Source organism: Suncus etruscus, chromosome 5 (assembly GCF_024139225.1).
Source record: "Suncus etruscus isolate mSunEtr1 chromosome 5, mSunEtr1.pri.cur, whole genome shotgun sequence".
NCBI lineage: Eukaryota > Metazoa > Chordata > Mammalia > Eulipotyphla > Soricidae > Suncus > Suncus etruscus.
This window is the reverse complement of record NC_064852.1, coordinates 2,973,025-2,987,867: the sequence shown is the minus strand read 5'-3', so window position 1 is coordinate 2,987,867 and position 14,843 is coordinate 2,973,025. Positions and strand designations below refer to the sequence as shown.

Here is a 14,843-nt window from a genome sequence, read left to right as displayed (position 1 = left end):
CTGGAGGCGCCGGTCTTGATGGCAGAAAGGGATCAGTCTTTGGCAGTGATGGGTTCCAGATCCTTGGGGCCCAGGCTGTCAGTCCCTCCACACTGTCCAGGCCATGTGGAGTCTGGAGTTGTAGGCAGAGGTGCAAAGAGTCAGGCCACCGTAGCCACGTTTCCACTCTGGGTCCCCCTAGATTCCCCTGCGCTGGCCATCTTCCTGGGTCCCCACCTGCAGGGGCAGAAGCCGTGGCTCTGCCGCGTGAGTGGTGCTGTCCATCTGTGGGCCATGGGATCTGAGGGGCCGCCTCAGGAGACCCTGGCCCAGCCCACCCGGAACCTGGGCTTCAAAGGTTCACACAGAGCAAGGGACTCCTCAAGTTGGAATGAGTGATTTCCTGAGCTGCAGGACGGGCTGGTCTGGACAGCAGGCATTTCTGGATAGACGGGAACCCCGGACTCGTCAGGGGTCAGGACCTCTCAGCTCCAGAGGCTAGAGGCCGAGTGTGAATGCCCGTGGCCTCCGCTGTGCGCCGTGGCGGAGCATGAGCACCGCCTGATGGGGATGGGGTGCTCTGAGGGACCCCAGAGGAGGGAGGAAGAGAGAACACTGCCTGCACTGGGCATGCAGAGATGGCACCGGCACGGAGCGGAGACACAGGCTTTATTGGCAGCGAGTCGTCCTCAGGAGCCCGGTCTGCTGGGGCTGGGTGTTCCCACGTGGGTCCCACCAGGCCTGAGCTGGGGAAGGAAAGAGAGGAAGAGGGCGTTCGGGTTCGAGGAAGATCGCCAAGAGCAGTTCTTTACTTGCTCTCAGGGAGCACTGTGGGCTCAGAACCACGCACGGGGTGAGGTGGGGACCACCCCACCTCCATGTTCTACCCACTGGGCTGGCACCACCAGGGGGCTGTTACCTCCAGGTTCCCTCTGGCCTTGCGGAGAATCTTGTGAGTCACGAGCACTGAGGAGAGAGCAGAGAACAGGACGCTCAGACATGGAGTAGGGAGGAACCCAGAGGCTCTGACACGAGGACACCCTAGGTACCCAGACCAGAGAAAGGAGGTGGAGATGCCAAGTGGCAGCACCCTGACAGGAGCGGAGGCAGGGCAGGGTTTCAGGTGAGGAGACCGAGGAGGCCCAGAGTCTCCCTGAGCTGAGCAACTCAACAGTGTCGCATCCTGGGACTCGCCTGGCTCCTGGAGACTGTGTGAAGGTCCGGGTGCAGGGCAAGTGAGGGTGGTGATGAAGATGATGGTGGGGGCTCTGCAGGGCCCCTGCCTGTCCCCCCCCCTCCCCTGTTGGATTACTGGCTCACCCTAATCTATATTCCTACTCCACCCAAGGTGGAGTGGTGATGGGATTATTGGATTGTTCACTACTTGGTCTTCCTCTCCCACCCTAGGGTGGGGGCCCGATTCTTGTCACTGAAGTCTGGGACTGGAGTGATAGTGCAGCAGGCAGGGCATCTGCCTTGCACGCGGTGACCTGGGACAGACCTGGGTTTGATTCTTTGGCATTCTATCTGATCCCCTGAGCCTGCCAGAAGCACTTTCTGAGTGTAGAGCCAGGTGTAGCCCCCAAACCCAAAATAAACAAACGAACAAAAACAAACAAGTCACAAGGAAAGGGAAGCAGAGGGTTCAGGCTAGCAAATGGAGCTGTCTGTGAGACTCTAGGCCCTCCCTGATCGAGGCTGGTTTTCCTGAGTATCTAGAGAATTCTCTGGAGTCCTGACCACCTGGACAAGTGGCTCGGCTCCTCACTGGGCCTGCAGCTCACAGCCACGCCCTTTTCTGGCTCTTCTTGCAAACCATCTTCCACACCTTGCCTCTGTCCCCCCCGCCCAGACTCACTCAGGCAGCCCCTGGTCCGGGTTATTACCACCTCCTAGTAGCGCCTGGCCTGGACTCTGCACAGGCCCCCACACACCAGTGACCCTGCTGCCGTGGGCACAAGCTGTCCCCTCCGATGACAAGGCCTGCTGAGGGGGCCCCGAGGGCCGGCGCCGCTGGCTGGGGCTGTCCCAATAGGCTGCGGGGTCCAAGGGAGCCAGCCACACTCACGTTGGTCAAAGATGACTCTCTCCTGGTGCTTGCTCAGCTGCAAGTGCTTCATGGTGCTTTGCAGCTTCTTCTCTTGCTCAAGGAGTTTTTTCTGGAGTTTGGTGATCTCGGCCTTCATTTCCCCAGTCTAAGGAGAAAAGGAATTAGGGGACAAAAAAAAAAAAAAAAAAAAAAACAGGGGCCGGGCGGTGGCGCTGGAGGTAAGGTGCCTGCCTTGCCTGCCTGCGCTAGCCTAGGACGGACCACGGTTCGATCCCCCGGCGTCCCATATGGTCCCCCAAGAAGCCAGGAGCAACTTCTGAGCGCATAGCCAGGAGTAACCCCTGAGCGTCACAGGGTGTGGCCCAAAAACCAAAAAAAAAAAAAAAAACAAGCAAAGAATTAGCAGCAGCCCATGGTGAGAATGAATCCAAAGAACTCAAAAAGATGCTTCACCTCATGACCAAGATACCCAAATGGAAAGACAGAGGGACTTTCTGCATGTCAAACTGTTGAGACCAGGGAAGGACTGAAGAACTGACCGTGATGGTGAGACCCTGGGGGAACATGCTTCCGTACCTACACGAATGGGGAGATATGAAAGGGAGACAGTCCAGGGGAAGGCCCAGGCAAGATGCAACACAGGGAAGGATGGGTAGAGTACAAATAACAGAGCAGATGTCAACCAAGAGTGGGTGAGGCTGCCAGTTTGATCTTGGATATATTCCCCGACTTCCACTCCAGCACTGCTTCGGGTGGCCCTGCTGGTCCCCAAATGCCACTGGCCTGAACCCCAACCCCTCAAACTACACATCTCCACTGAGCACAACAGGAGACAACCTCTTAGAGTGCTGTGCCATCAATCCTTTAACAAGCAATGGTACGTCCTGGTTTTTATACCAAAGGATGGCAGAAGCACCAGAAGCCACCTAAATCAAGGATGTAAACTGATTCTAACAGCAAGAACTTGGCTGACTTCCATGGGGGTCTAGATAAATGAATTATGGCACTTTGATAGAAAAGAAGAGTTTTGCACCTATTGAAATGGAGGTAACGTCAAAAGATAGACATAATTAGCGTCAAACATCCAGACAAGGCAAGGCCATTCTGTAGAGCCAACGATATGTATCTGGGGATCTCCAGGAAAATGGATGGCACCAGAGTGTTGTTCACAGTGATGGCCCAGGAGTGCAGAGAGCAGCTGCTTCTCAGGGGTGAAGCCAGGAGTGGGGGTCCCCCCCCCACTACCGCCTGGCTCCCTGGTATCATCACAAAGGGGGTATGTGCTCTTGTGAGCACTCAGGCAGGCGTGCTAGATGGAGTTGAGAGAGTTCAAGACAATGGCCCCCCTACCCAGAGCATTGCCAAGTGTAAGTCCTGCTCCTTGCAACAGCAGCAGCAAAGGGAAAGGGTTAAAAGAGATTAATCTGAAAATAATTTCTTTTTGATTTTATTTCTGGGCCACACCCAGCAATGCTGTGGGGTTACTCCTGGCTCTGCGCACAGAAATTACTCCTGGCAAGCTCGGGGTCTGTATGGGATGCTGGGGATTGAATCCGGGTTATCTGATGCCCTACTGACTGCTCTACTGCTGTATTCAAGAGAACTTTAATGTTAACAGTGATTGTCTCTGAGAGATGCGATTTGCAATGCTCTGTAGCACCGTTGCCTACATTTGGACCTGACTGCACTGTCAGGATGGAGCCAGCTTCTGGCTCCTAGGTATATTTTTCTCATCGACACCCCTGACAAAAGAGCCTGCCCTGTGTTCCTCCAAGAGGCAAATGGGGCTTTTGGCTTCCAGGGCCCCTGGAGGTCGGTCATCCCCGACTCTCGGATGCCAACTGCACTTGTAATCAGTCGAGTAATTTAATTCGGTTTTAAGCAACCCCTGGGATACCGTGTGTGTAAAGAGAACATGGTCCTGTGAAGACTAACATATGCCTCAGGAAAGGCTCAACAAGGCGAGTAGCTAAGACCCGAGTCGCTGGAAAATTAGGTGGGGGTGCACCAAGCGTAAAAGACACGCGAGAGGAACTCCATATTCAGATGACTCGACAAGCTTGAAGACGTTTTGCTCTTCATCCTTAGCGACCAAAATTGGAAGCGACAGACATCCATTATAGATGTGGTTTATGAAAGGAAGATGGGGAAACCTAATCGGCGGATGCTGATGCAAAGGGAAGACCCCACATCAGAAGAATAGCAAATGGACGAACATTTCCCCACTTGGAGTTAAACAGAAACGTTAAAGGTAGAGATTGTGTCTAGATTCCTGCCCTTAACCTACTTTATTTGTGTGTGTGTGTGGGGGGGGGGGGCACACCCAGCAGCACTCAGGGATTCCTTTTGGCTCTGAGCTCAGAAATCAGTCTTGGCAGGCTCAGGGGACCATATGGGATGCTGGGAATCGAACCAGGGTCTGTCCTATATTGGCCGAGAGCAAGGCAAATGCCCTACTGCTGTGCTATCTCTCCGGTCCCCTTTAACCTACTTTTAAGATCAAGCAGCCTTGTTCGCTACAAGCGCTTCAGCTGCTCCTCCAAAAACACCTGCCTCATTGAAACATGAGGTTTTCTGTGACTTTCTCTTTCATGTTCCTCAGAGGCTCCCCAAGGGTGGAACCGTGCTCAGGTCCTGGGACCTCGTCCTGGGACAGTCACTTTCCTTCAGAACCTTGGTTCTGTATTTGTAGAGTAGAGCTACCCCGAAGCCTGCACGGCCCTGCATCTGAGTTAAGATTCCAAGATGATGCCCACAGCCAGGGCCCCCATCTCAAAGGGCTTTGACTGCCTTTTGACTCCTCAGGCCCTCCCTCCTCCAGGAAGCTCTCCTTGAGAGCTCTTCTTTCTCCCAGAGTCTAGTTGTGCTCCTGCCTCTCTGGCTCCTCCCCGAGCACTGCCCCTTCTATGTGGCACTGCCCCGGATGAATGCTGCTTCTCTGCTTCCTCTACCAGCTCCTGGGTGGCAGGATTCAACTCCTACCTCTACCCACCAGCACAAGGCTCTGTAGACTATTTGCCAACACAGAATGTGGGTTCACGCTCATCTGCCATCTCAAATCGTTGGCTCCTGTGTTATGTTACTTAGCTTGTAAAACTAAGACTTCAAAAAGCCAGATCCGTAGCACAGCTGGTAGGGTTCCTGCACGGCACTTGGCTGAGACAAACTTGATCCCCGGTGTCCTACATGGTTCTCGGGGCACCACCAGAAATGACCCCTAAGCACAGAACTAGGAGTAAGTCCGAAGCATGGCAGGGTATGGGCTCCCTCTCCCCCTCCAAGAGAAATAACTTGAATCACTGGTGTGTTTTGGTTTCTCTGGGCTAAGGTTTTCCTTCTGACACCCTGCTCCACAAAGCAGAACTCCAAAGAGTAGCCTGGCTACTTCCCGGCTAGAAGGAGGTTGGAGCGAGGGAGTTCCAGTTTCTTTGGGAAAATGGTGACGGATTCCTAAGTTCTGGCGCATCACCAGGAGGGAGGGAGGCAGAGGGCCTCCCAGCCAGGAGGAGCTGGGCAGAGCGCAGTCAGCCAGGGCCACTGCACAGAGTCTGAGGATGCCTCCTCCATCTATGGAACCTCTTCAGGCTCGGGAGCCAATACACTTGGTCTGTCAGAAGTAGGGCAGGGGTTTGCCTCCTGTTTGCATTTTTTGGTTTTAGATGTATGCCCTGAATTCTGCCAGGAGTGGCCCTCCACCCTCCTCCCCCAAATATCTAAGCAGAAAAGATATTTTAAAAACTAGAAGGAAGACCATGAGTTCGGAAAGTCATTTCCAAGCCAAGTGAAGGATTAGAAGGTTTCTGTCCTCCTTTGATTTATATTTCTTCTTTTAAAGTAAAACTCTCAACGTAGTGAGTTGTGTTAATCTCTGACAGAAGTGTGATAGTCTCAAAACAGCACAAATATTATTGCAGAAAATATGATCACTGAAAACAAACTGGGCTTTCTGCCCTTCAATTTTGTGGTACTGACCACACCAAGCCAGTCACATGAGGTCAAACACACCGTGACTTAGTGCTGTAAGATTCCCATTTTCTGTGACTGTTCTTCCAAAACCCGTAACAGAAAGCTGCATTTATCTCATCTGGCTGTAGTTTTAGGAAATGGCTCTTTCCCCCAGTCTGGCCCATCTTTACTGATAATTATAGGAATCAGTCACACAGTTTCCAACTCAAATTTACCAAAGGTCAATTCCAAGAACCCCATCTTCTCCCCTTGTCCTTGCACTCCCTCTCCAACGGGCTTGTGTGCTTTAATCCTTCCTCTCCATTGGGCTTTCCTTCCAAAAATATACACAAATATTTGGATCCTCATCATTTGCTTGGCTAAGTGGATGTACTTGAGACACAGTTTCCAAAGGCATCCTAGGAACCGAGGTGGGGATGGTATCTTAGATACAAAAGGAGAAATAATAATCCGCCAAGAACGGAGGAGTTCAAAGCCACGGGGGCTGGGCTGCCGGGGAGAACTGGGCTGTCTGCTCTACAGCCTTTCACACCAAGAAAGAAACATCGTCTGGAGCCCAGGCAGGGACAGAGAAGTGGCCAGAAGCAATTTAACACCACCCAGGGGGCCTGTGTGTACCAGCGGACACCTGGGAGCATTGCCAAAGCTCTTTTCTGGCTCTGAGATGCCATGATGCCAAGAGCGAGAGAGATCCATCACCCGAGAAGCCCTGGGGGAGAAGGGCCTCGTCACCCTGAGCACTGGCCAGTCATGACCTGCAGGTGGGGGCCGTCAATGTGGCCGCAGTGAGTGGTCATGTATGTGGGACATAAGGGCCACTTCCCATCTGCTGGACAAATACTGCTGGAGTGAGGGAAAAGCATCACACAGGCTGAGCGTTCAATTCAGAGAAGAGGCACTTTAAATGAGACGAGAAAACTTCATTTGTTCACTCAAAAATATGATGTGATAGCCCAGTGGTAGGGCATTTGCCTTGCACCTGCTAATCCGGAATGGACCCGGGTTCCATCCCCAGCATCCCATATGGTCCTCGGAGGCTGCCAGAAGCGATTTCTGAGTACAGGGCCAAGAGTAACCACTGAACACTATCAGGTGGCTCATGAAACAAAAATAAATGAATAAATAAAATTAAAAAGTGACATGGAAAGATCGTAGGAGACCCCTGGAGGAACTAAAAAGTTCAGAAGGCTGACATGAACAAGAGCGTGAGCCTGTCCCCGAGGTCAGAGTAGGATGGAAGAAAGAGAGTAACTGGGGGTTGCAGATAGCTGGGACCCCCAACTAGGACGGAGCAGAGTGGCAGGCCGGGCCTACCTGCTCGCAGTGGAGTGAGCACTGTCTGCCGTTGGCAGGGAGTGAGACCTTCCAGAAGAGCGTCAGCAACTTTGTGGCCTTCTCTAGGACCAGCCTGGCCGTGCTCATGCGGGCGACGAGAGGGTCGGTGGCTGCGGGAGGTGGAGCCTGCCACGGGGAGACACAGGAATCAGTCTGGCCGGTGGCACTGGGCGAGACGCCTTCACGGGTGGTATCAATCTCTGTGCCTCGGGGCTGCCGTTCTACCTGCCCGGCGTGGCCCCGGAGCCTGACAACAACCATTTATTGTCTCTGAGATGGGCGAGTTATAAACGAGGAGGTTTTGGTGGCCGTTTCAGCCCATCCAATAACCATGATAAATCGCCACTGACGCCAACCATTATTCATGGCACCCAAAAGAGGGTGCAGCAGCAAGCACGGCTCCTTCAGACCCCCGATAAAGGCTGCAGAAAGATCTCAGGAACAGGCAATCTTCCCAGTCCCTGACGCTGCCAACACAGAGCGGAGGCCTCAAGAAAGTCCCTCTCTGCTGACGGCGGCAAACTCAGAGTGGACATTAAAGGCAGAGAGGAGAAATTGCAAAATAAGATGTTAAAAACAGGGACCAGGGACTGGAGTAGATAGCACAGCGGTAGGGCGTTTGCCTGGCACGTGGCCAACATGGCACAGATCTGTGTTCAAGCCCTGGCATCCTATTTGGTCTCCCAAGCCTACCAGGAGTGAGTTCTGAGGACAGAGCCAAGAGGAACCTCTGAGCACCGCAGTGTGTAGCCTAACAACTAACTACATCAATAAATAAAAATAGATTTCCTTTAAAAAAAAAAAAAAGGAAGACCAGTTAGTTCCATTGGTGATAATGTGATGCTAACATTAAAAAAAGAATGGAAAGGAAAAAAGAAATGAAAAGATGGGCCACAGCAGGTCGTGCTTTTGAACACAGCTGACCCAGCTTGGATCCCCACCATTCTCTATGGTCCCAAGCCTACTGGAGTGATTCCTGAGTGAAGAGCCAGGAGTTACCCCCTGTGCACAGCTGGGTGAGGCCCGAAACTAAAAATAAAAACAAAACAAGAAAAGAAAAGAAACCGAGGGGGTTGGAGAGATAGCACAGCAGGTAAGGCGTTTGCTTTATAAATGGCCCACTTATGTTTGATCCTTTGCACCTCTGTGAGTCCCACCAGGAATGACCCTGAGCACAGAGCCAAGAGAGAACCCTCCACACTGCTGGGTGTGACATAGGGGGTAGGAATAAAAGAAACTGAAAGAGAACTGTCTTCATGATTAATAAGTAATATGTGCAAACTAAAATCATGCTCCTCTCCAGCCATCAAATTGGAAAAAAAAAATCACTTATTAGTAAAACTATTGAACTGAGGCAGAAGTAACACGAGTGTGTGAGAACTGGTGAGGCCGTGTCTAGGAACCTGTCACCGAGAGACTCTGTGACCAGAGGAGGATGCTCATCACACTGACATGTCCATGGTAGGTAAATGCACAGAACATGGGCATCATGTGTGAGCTTAGTTACTTCTTAGTTGCTATTTTACAGTTAATAAAAGGCAAGTTTGAAGAAAACACTGAATGAGATCAGAAAATTCTGATAAACTGACCAGTCAATGTGATTCCATTTTATAATGAGTTAAAAGAATACATATGTCTATCTTTTCAGTGTTATGGAACATAACACAATACTTCTGTGGGTTTTATTTTGGGGAAATTGGGGGGCAATACCTGGTGGTGCTCAGGGCTTTCTCCTGGTGGTGCTTTGGAGGTGCCAGGGACTGAGACTAGGCTGGCCACTTGCAAGATGAGGACCTTACCCACTGGACTAGCTCCTGCCCGTGATATGATATTTCTATACAAGTTTTGCTTTCAAGCTTTTCTAAAATCCCCAGTTCTTGTACAATAAAGATTCTAATTAGAAAAGAACGGAAATCTATTTTCTAAAGCCAGGTCATGCTGTACATTTCACACATTTTGTTTCACGCTCTTTAAAAGGAACCCTAGCACCACGTGCCTGATATCCCCTTTCCTGGCCCCTGAACCTCTCCTCTGCCCTTGCATCTCAGGCTCAGAACACCCTTTTAAGAATAGTTCGTGAGGGGCCGGCTCAGTGACGCTAGAGGTAAGGTGCCTGCCTTGCCAGCGCTAGCCTAGGACAGACCTCGGTTCAATCCCCCGGCGTCCCATATGGTCCCCCAAGCCAGGAGCGACTTCTGAGCACATAGCCAGGAGTAACCCCTGAGTGTTACCGGGTGTGGCCCAAAAACCAAAAAAAAAAAAAAAAAAAAAAAAAGAATAGTTCGTGATTCCTGGTGTCATCAATGGTCCACACAGCCCTAGTCTGGCAACTCTGGACATCCAGACATCATCCACCCCTACTCAGTGGGTGTGGCAGCTGTGGTGGGTGGGAGAGGTATCATGAATATGGTGGGTAGGAAAGCCAGGCGGGTACAGTGGGTATGGCCGGTATGGTGGGTTTGATTCCTCAGGGGCAACCAGCTTGAGCCCAGCAGCTTAGTGTGCACCCACAGTAGACATTAAAGAAAAGGGCAAGCAGTCACAACACCCCCTTTTCCAAGACTGGAGGGAGGAACCTGAGAATGGCTGTACTGAGTGAGACTCCGAAGGGCTGGATCCAAGGTGAGGGGGTCCTGACCCCAAGCCAGGGAGGAAGTGATGGGGGAACCCAGGCATCCAGATCCTCTGTGAAAAGGGAAATTCAAAGATGGATTCCGAGGGTTAGGGAGGAGCACGAACGGGGTGGGGTGCATGCTGGCATACTGAGCTCCCTGGTTTAATCCTCAGCCCTGGTGGGGTTGGCAATGAGCTTGGTCTTGCCAGGTCCAGCGCTAGCCAGGCTGGGTCACATGCCCTCACCTCCCTGAGGAAGGATGCCTGAGGGATGAGGCAGGGAGGGAGAAAGGGTCTGCCAGGCCAGAGGGCACAGAAGCCCAGCGGAGCACGGGAGCAGGGGAGAGAAGGAAGCTCCCAGCTATAAAGAGGGACCTGCACCCCCAGTCTCAGGGCTAAGGCAAGTAGAGCAGACACAGCCCTGAAATGACCCTGGAGGGGAGAGATTGCAGCGGCAGTGAAAGCTGAGCAGAAGGCAGTGAGAAACCCCTGGCATGACTGAGCAGAGGATGCCCATGGGTAATGGGCAGGCACCTGGGCAAATAAGAGGGAGTAGAGGCAGGCAGAGAGAAGGGCCACACAGCAGATAGATGCCAGGTGAACAGCAGGCCACAAGGAGCCACAGCGCTGTCTGGCTTCCCCCAGCACAGACCAGACGGGCTGCGTTCACCACCGTGCTCCAGCTCCTGGCTGCCCTCGCAGACCCAGCCCATCCACCTGGCACCATGACCCCAGGGGACCCTTTGGCTCTGCTGGTCGAGCCAAAACTTACTGTGGACCCCAAGTCTCGGCCACTGGGGTTGGGAGCCTCTTGGATCCGACTGTCCATCTCCATCTCCACCAGGAGCTTCTGGCCTTGGCCAATCTGCTTGCACAGCGTGTCATAGTCCTCCAGCAGGCCCAGGACATGGCGGCCATCCGGGCTCGCCCATGGGCATCCCTCAGGGACTGAGGGAGACTTGTAAGTGGCGCTGATGGCAGAGCTGCCACTGTCGCAAGAGATGGAGTCCACATCGTTGCAAGAGAGTGGCGGAGCGTCAGACGCTGCAGGAGGAGGGGGAGGAGGGTGTCAACATTGTGACAGGGGTCTAAGCCCGGCAGGCTGGGGATGCTCCAGCCAGCAAGGAGACCCAGATGCCACCGACTATGGCTCTTCAGGGCACAGCTGCATGCCTGGACCTCTCGGTCTGCATGTTCCTACGGGCTTGGCTGATTCTTTCGGCGGGAGCAGCTCGCTACCACTCAGCCAGGAGATTCCTGGATTCCCTGATGAAGTAGCTGGTGCCTGCCCTCCGGCAGCCCCAGGGCTAAGGAACAAGTGCCCCAGGACAAAGCGTGGAAGAAAACATGACAGATTCTCTGTGCAGCAGGAAAGTCCCAGAGGAACCAACCATCTCCAAGGCTCTGAGCAGGAAGCAAGACTTTCTGTCTGATAACATCAACATTTAGTATCATGGATGGATCATGGAGAGCAGGAGAGGCATGGCCCAGTGATGGGTGCCTTCTTGAGAGGTTGTGCGGGAAAGCTCCCTGGCAGAGCAGGGGCACAGGTGGCCTAGGAGAGGCAGGATATGCACAGATACCCGGGAGAGGGCACCAGCCTCTCTGCCCACAGCAACCCTCCATTAGGTACCAGGAACATGGGTAGGGAAGCCCAGTGGGTTGATGGTGGGTGGTGACCCCTATAATCCAGGGCCACAGGTGCACAGGTGTCCCGTATGCCACCGGGGACAGGCTGACTTAACGCCTCAACCCCGGCACTAGTGTTCATGTTAAGCCACATTCAAGGGTGTCACCAGTGGTACCTGCTGGCAGCAACAGGTTAGAGGAGATTGGTAGCCAGAACGTGGAGGCCCCGAACTCCTAAATCCTGCCCAAGCTCCCTTCCAATTTCCTTCAAAGGGCTGCAGAGCCAAACCCAACCCACAGATACTCCCAGAACTTCACAGAGTACCTGATCTTGATGGCATCGCCATTCTGGAGTCAAACAGATCGAAGGAATTATCAGTTGCCATGGGACCAGGATCGATGTCGCCATCTAGAAAAGGTGGAATAAGAGATTAGGCCACCCTGGATTTTTGCTCTGGCCTCACTCCCCTCTGGCGTTGCGTGTCCCTCCCTCTTGCCAGCCCCCCACAGGAACACAAGGGCACAGAAGTAGCAGCCTTTTACGCCCCCAAGACCTCTGATCAGGAAGATGAGCAAGGCCGTGAGTTCAAGAGAGGAGACACTGAGCTGGAGCCAGAGCACAAGAAGCAGAAGCAGATCTAAGAAGGACGAGCAGCCAAACACTTAGGGAGAAGCAGGCACTGCACAGGGCTGAGCCCCAGAACGTGGAAAGAACCACGTGGCAGGGAACTCACAGGCCTGTGGGGGCAGCTGAAGGGCCGCACCGCAGGGCAGCCTGATGCTGGGTGAGATCTGTGAGTGCCCTTCAGGGTCAGAAACTGGCTTATGACAAGGTGGGGAGGCAAACCCCAGTCGCTGCACCCAGCACAAGGCCGACCCCAAAGGCCAAGGAAGCCCTTAGGAGCTCAACAAGCGACAGGACACAGGTGATAGGTCTTAGGATATGCCTCCCCAACCCCTAACCCCATTCTGAGGTGGCATGGGGATTCCCAGCATCCAGAAGTGGGTTGGAGACAAGCTGTTGGCTCTGTCAGGCTCACCCGGACGGGGATGACTTCCTGCCCCTCCCAAAATACGGCTCATGTTCTACAAAGCTTTTTTTTGCGAAAAAAGAAGTTTGCTGCTACTAACGTGGCCTGATTCCAACTTTCTGCCCCAGTTAAGCGCATTCAGCTGAGGCAGCACCATGAACTGTGTCTATTCTTCTGACTGACCCTGGAGACCCCCCACTAGTAAAACCTGGCAACCCTGGACCCCTCGCTGCAGCTGTCCACTCTCCATTTTGAGGTCCCAAGCACAGCATCGCCCCTTCAAGCACTGAGTCCTCCCCACTCCTAGCCCACCCCTCCACACCATCTCCAAACCCTAAGGAAGACCAGGAGCAGAGAAGGGAATTCCCCCAGAGCTGGGGGGTGATGGGGAACCTTGTTGGCCTCTAGATGCCCCCAAGAAAGGCTTCTTTTCTGATAACATAGTGTAAGAGCCAAGGACATAACATGATGCCCCTTAAAGCGACACTTCAGACACCATAGCAATGACTACCAGTGTAAAGGCCTGGTGGCTGGTAATACTCTAGAAGACATGTTTAGGAGGCCCTCTGCAGGATGGGGGAACAGTTGTGACACAATTTTAGACAGAGACAAAAAGACATGGGGAAGCACAAGTCCAATTTGAGCAAGACATTTGCCTCCAGCACTAAGTAGGATTCTCAGATGGACAGGAAAAGGCCAAGTCTGAAGATTTTCTGCAATCCTGAACATTACACCTTATTTTACCTAAAACAAAGATCATCCCTGGTTCCTTTGGATATTTGTTTAAGACTTGAATTTACCCCAAAACAAAACTTGTCTGACTTGGAAACCTGGGTGGGACTGGCTCAGGATGGCCTGAGCTTTCTGGTCTTACTCTCTCCTTACTGCCCCTCTCAGGGGTGGTCTCTGGACTCAATAAAAATGGCAGTTGTGGCAGGCAGCTGGGTGGAAATACGAGGTAGAAGACTGTCAGACTACACATGTTTCAGCATGGTTTGGATTATTTCATGCCGGCTATGATTCAGACCCATTCTCCTGAGGTTGGAGATACACGTGTGGGCTGATTTTACACTGCCCCATCTTCATATCGATAGAACAACCCTTTTGGGAAGAGTTTGGTTGGAATTGTCAAGAATCTATCAAGAACAATCATCGATGCCTAGCCTAATGAAAGTCAGGAGGGGGATGCTAGAGAGCGGGTGTGTGTTTGTTGTTTTTTGGTGAATGGTGGCAGACACATTTTCCCAGGGTGAGGAGAGTGAAGCCTCAACTTCTGCCAACTTTCCAACAATGCGACCATCCCAGTTCTGGCAGCTGTGCTCTCCCCCACCCTTGCCATGGGTGCGAACACGTGGATGTCCAGATACATTAAGTTCTGAAAGCTGGAAGCAGGTTTTCTGGCTCCTGCTCATGACTAATTTCTCAGCCCAGTCCCACTCTGGAGCCCAATTCCCCATCGGTCGGTCCACAGGGCAGAGAGGCTGCTTTGGCTGGTGGTGCTGACCCTGACCAAGCTCTGGGTTTTGCCCCAGCTGTGCTGACTAGGTGGAGAGCTGTGAGCCCATTTCCCCTCTCTCGGCTGCTCACGCAGGCCCCTGCAGAGACAGAGCAAAGGCGGGCCAAGGCGGCCGCCTTCCAGACCCTGCAAGACAGTGGGCAGTTAAGAACAGCAAACACAGCAGCAGGCTGCGATATGAGCAGGACTGAACCGGAAGGGGCACGGAGGGCATCCCAGACCCCACTTCCCTAAAAGCGACAGGTGCTGACAGACTTAATGCAGTTGGGCCGAAAGTGGAAGCTCATTAGTGTGGGCTGGCCGGGCAGTGTCTGCAGTCCAGGGAAAGCCAGCTCTGCGGGGGGCCAGGGCGCTGTCTGTCCGGCGGCTCCCTTTACCACCACCACCATCACCACCCTCTCCCCACCCAGGCCACTTCCCATCCCAGCAGTAAGGAGGGGTGAGGGGAAGGGGCAGTACCGTGTTCGTCCAAATGCTGGGGCGGCTCAGGGCTGGGCCGGGCCGGGCCTTGGGGGTTCTCCTTGGGCGGCGGCACTAGCTGCTCCTCCAACTTGCTCTGCAGCGTCCGGTTGGTCTCGATGCTCGTCTCCAGTTGGGCCCGCAGAGCCTGGATCTCCGCCAGGAGGCTGGGCAGGTCGGCGAGGGGGGCCTGCCCCCTCCAGCCTTCTCCAGACGCCTCAGCTCTGGTGTCTGCGAGCACGGACACGGGAAACCTTGGGGGTCA

General features: G+C 53.3%; 1 protein-coding gene across 1 annotated transcript in view; it reads right to left on the bottom strand.

The window, feature by feature from the left end:
- Positions 1–631: 631 nt before the first annotated feature.
- The window catches only part of CDK5RAP2 (CDK5 regulatory subunit associated protein 2), a 186,699-nt gene continuing 172,487 nt past the window's right edge, over positions 632–14,843 (bottom strand). The window contains exons 33-39 of the mRNA XM_049773793.1: positions 14,579–14,809; positions 11,898–11,981; positions 10,716–10,987; positions 7,310–7,456; positions 2,048–2,174; positions 899–945; positions 632–725 (exon numbers count right to left, since the gene is read on the bottom strand). Coding sequence (XP_049629750.1) covers positions 669–725; positions 899–945; positions 2,048–2,174; positions 7,310–7,456; positions 10,716–10,987; positions 11,898–11,981; positions 14,579–14,809 — 965 coding nt within the window. The 3' untranslated portion in view covers positions 632–668. The remainder of the gene's footprint in view (positions 726–898; positions 946–2,047; positions 2,175–7,309; positions 7,457–10,715; positions 10,988–11,897; positions 11,982–14,578; positions 14,810–14,843) is intronic.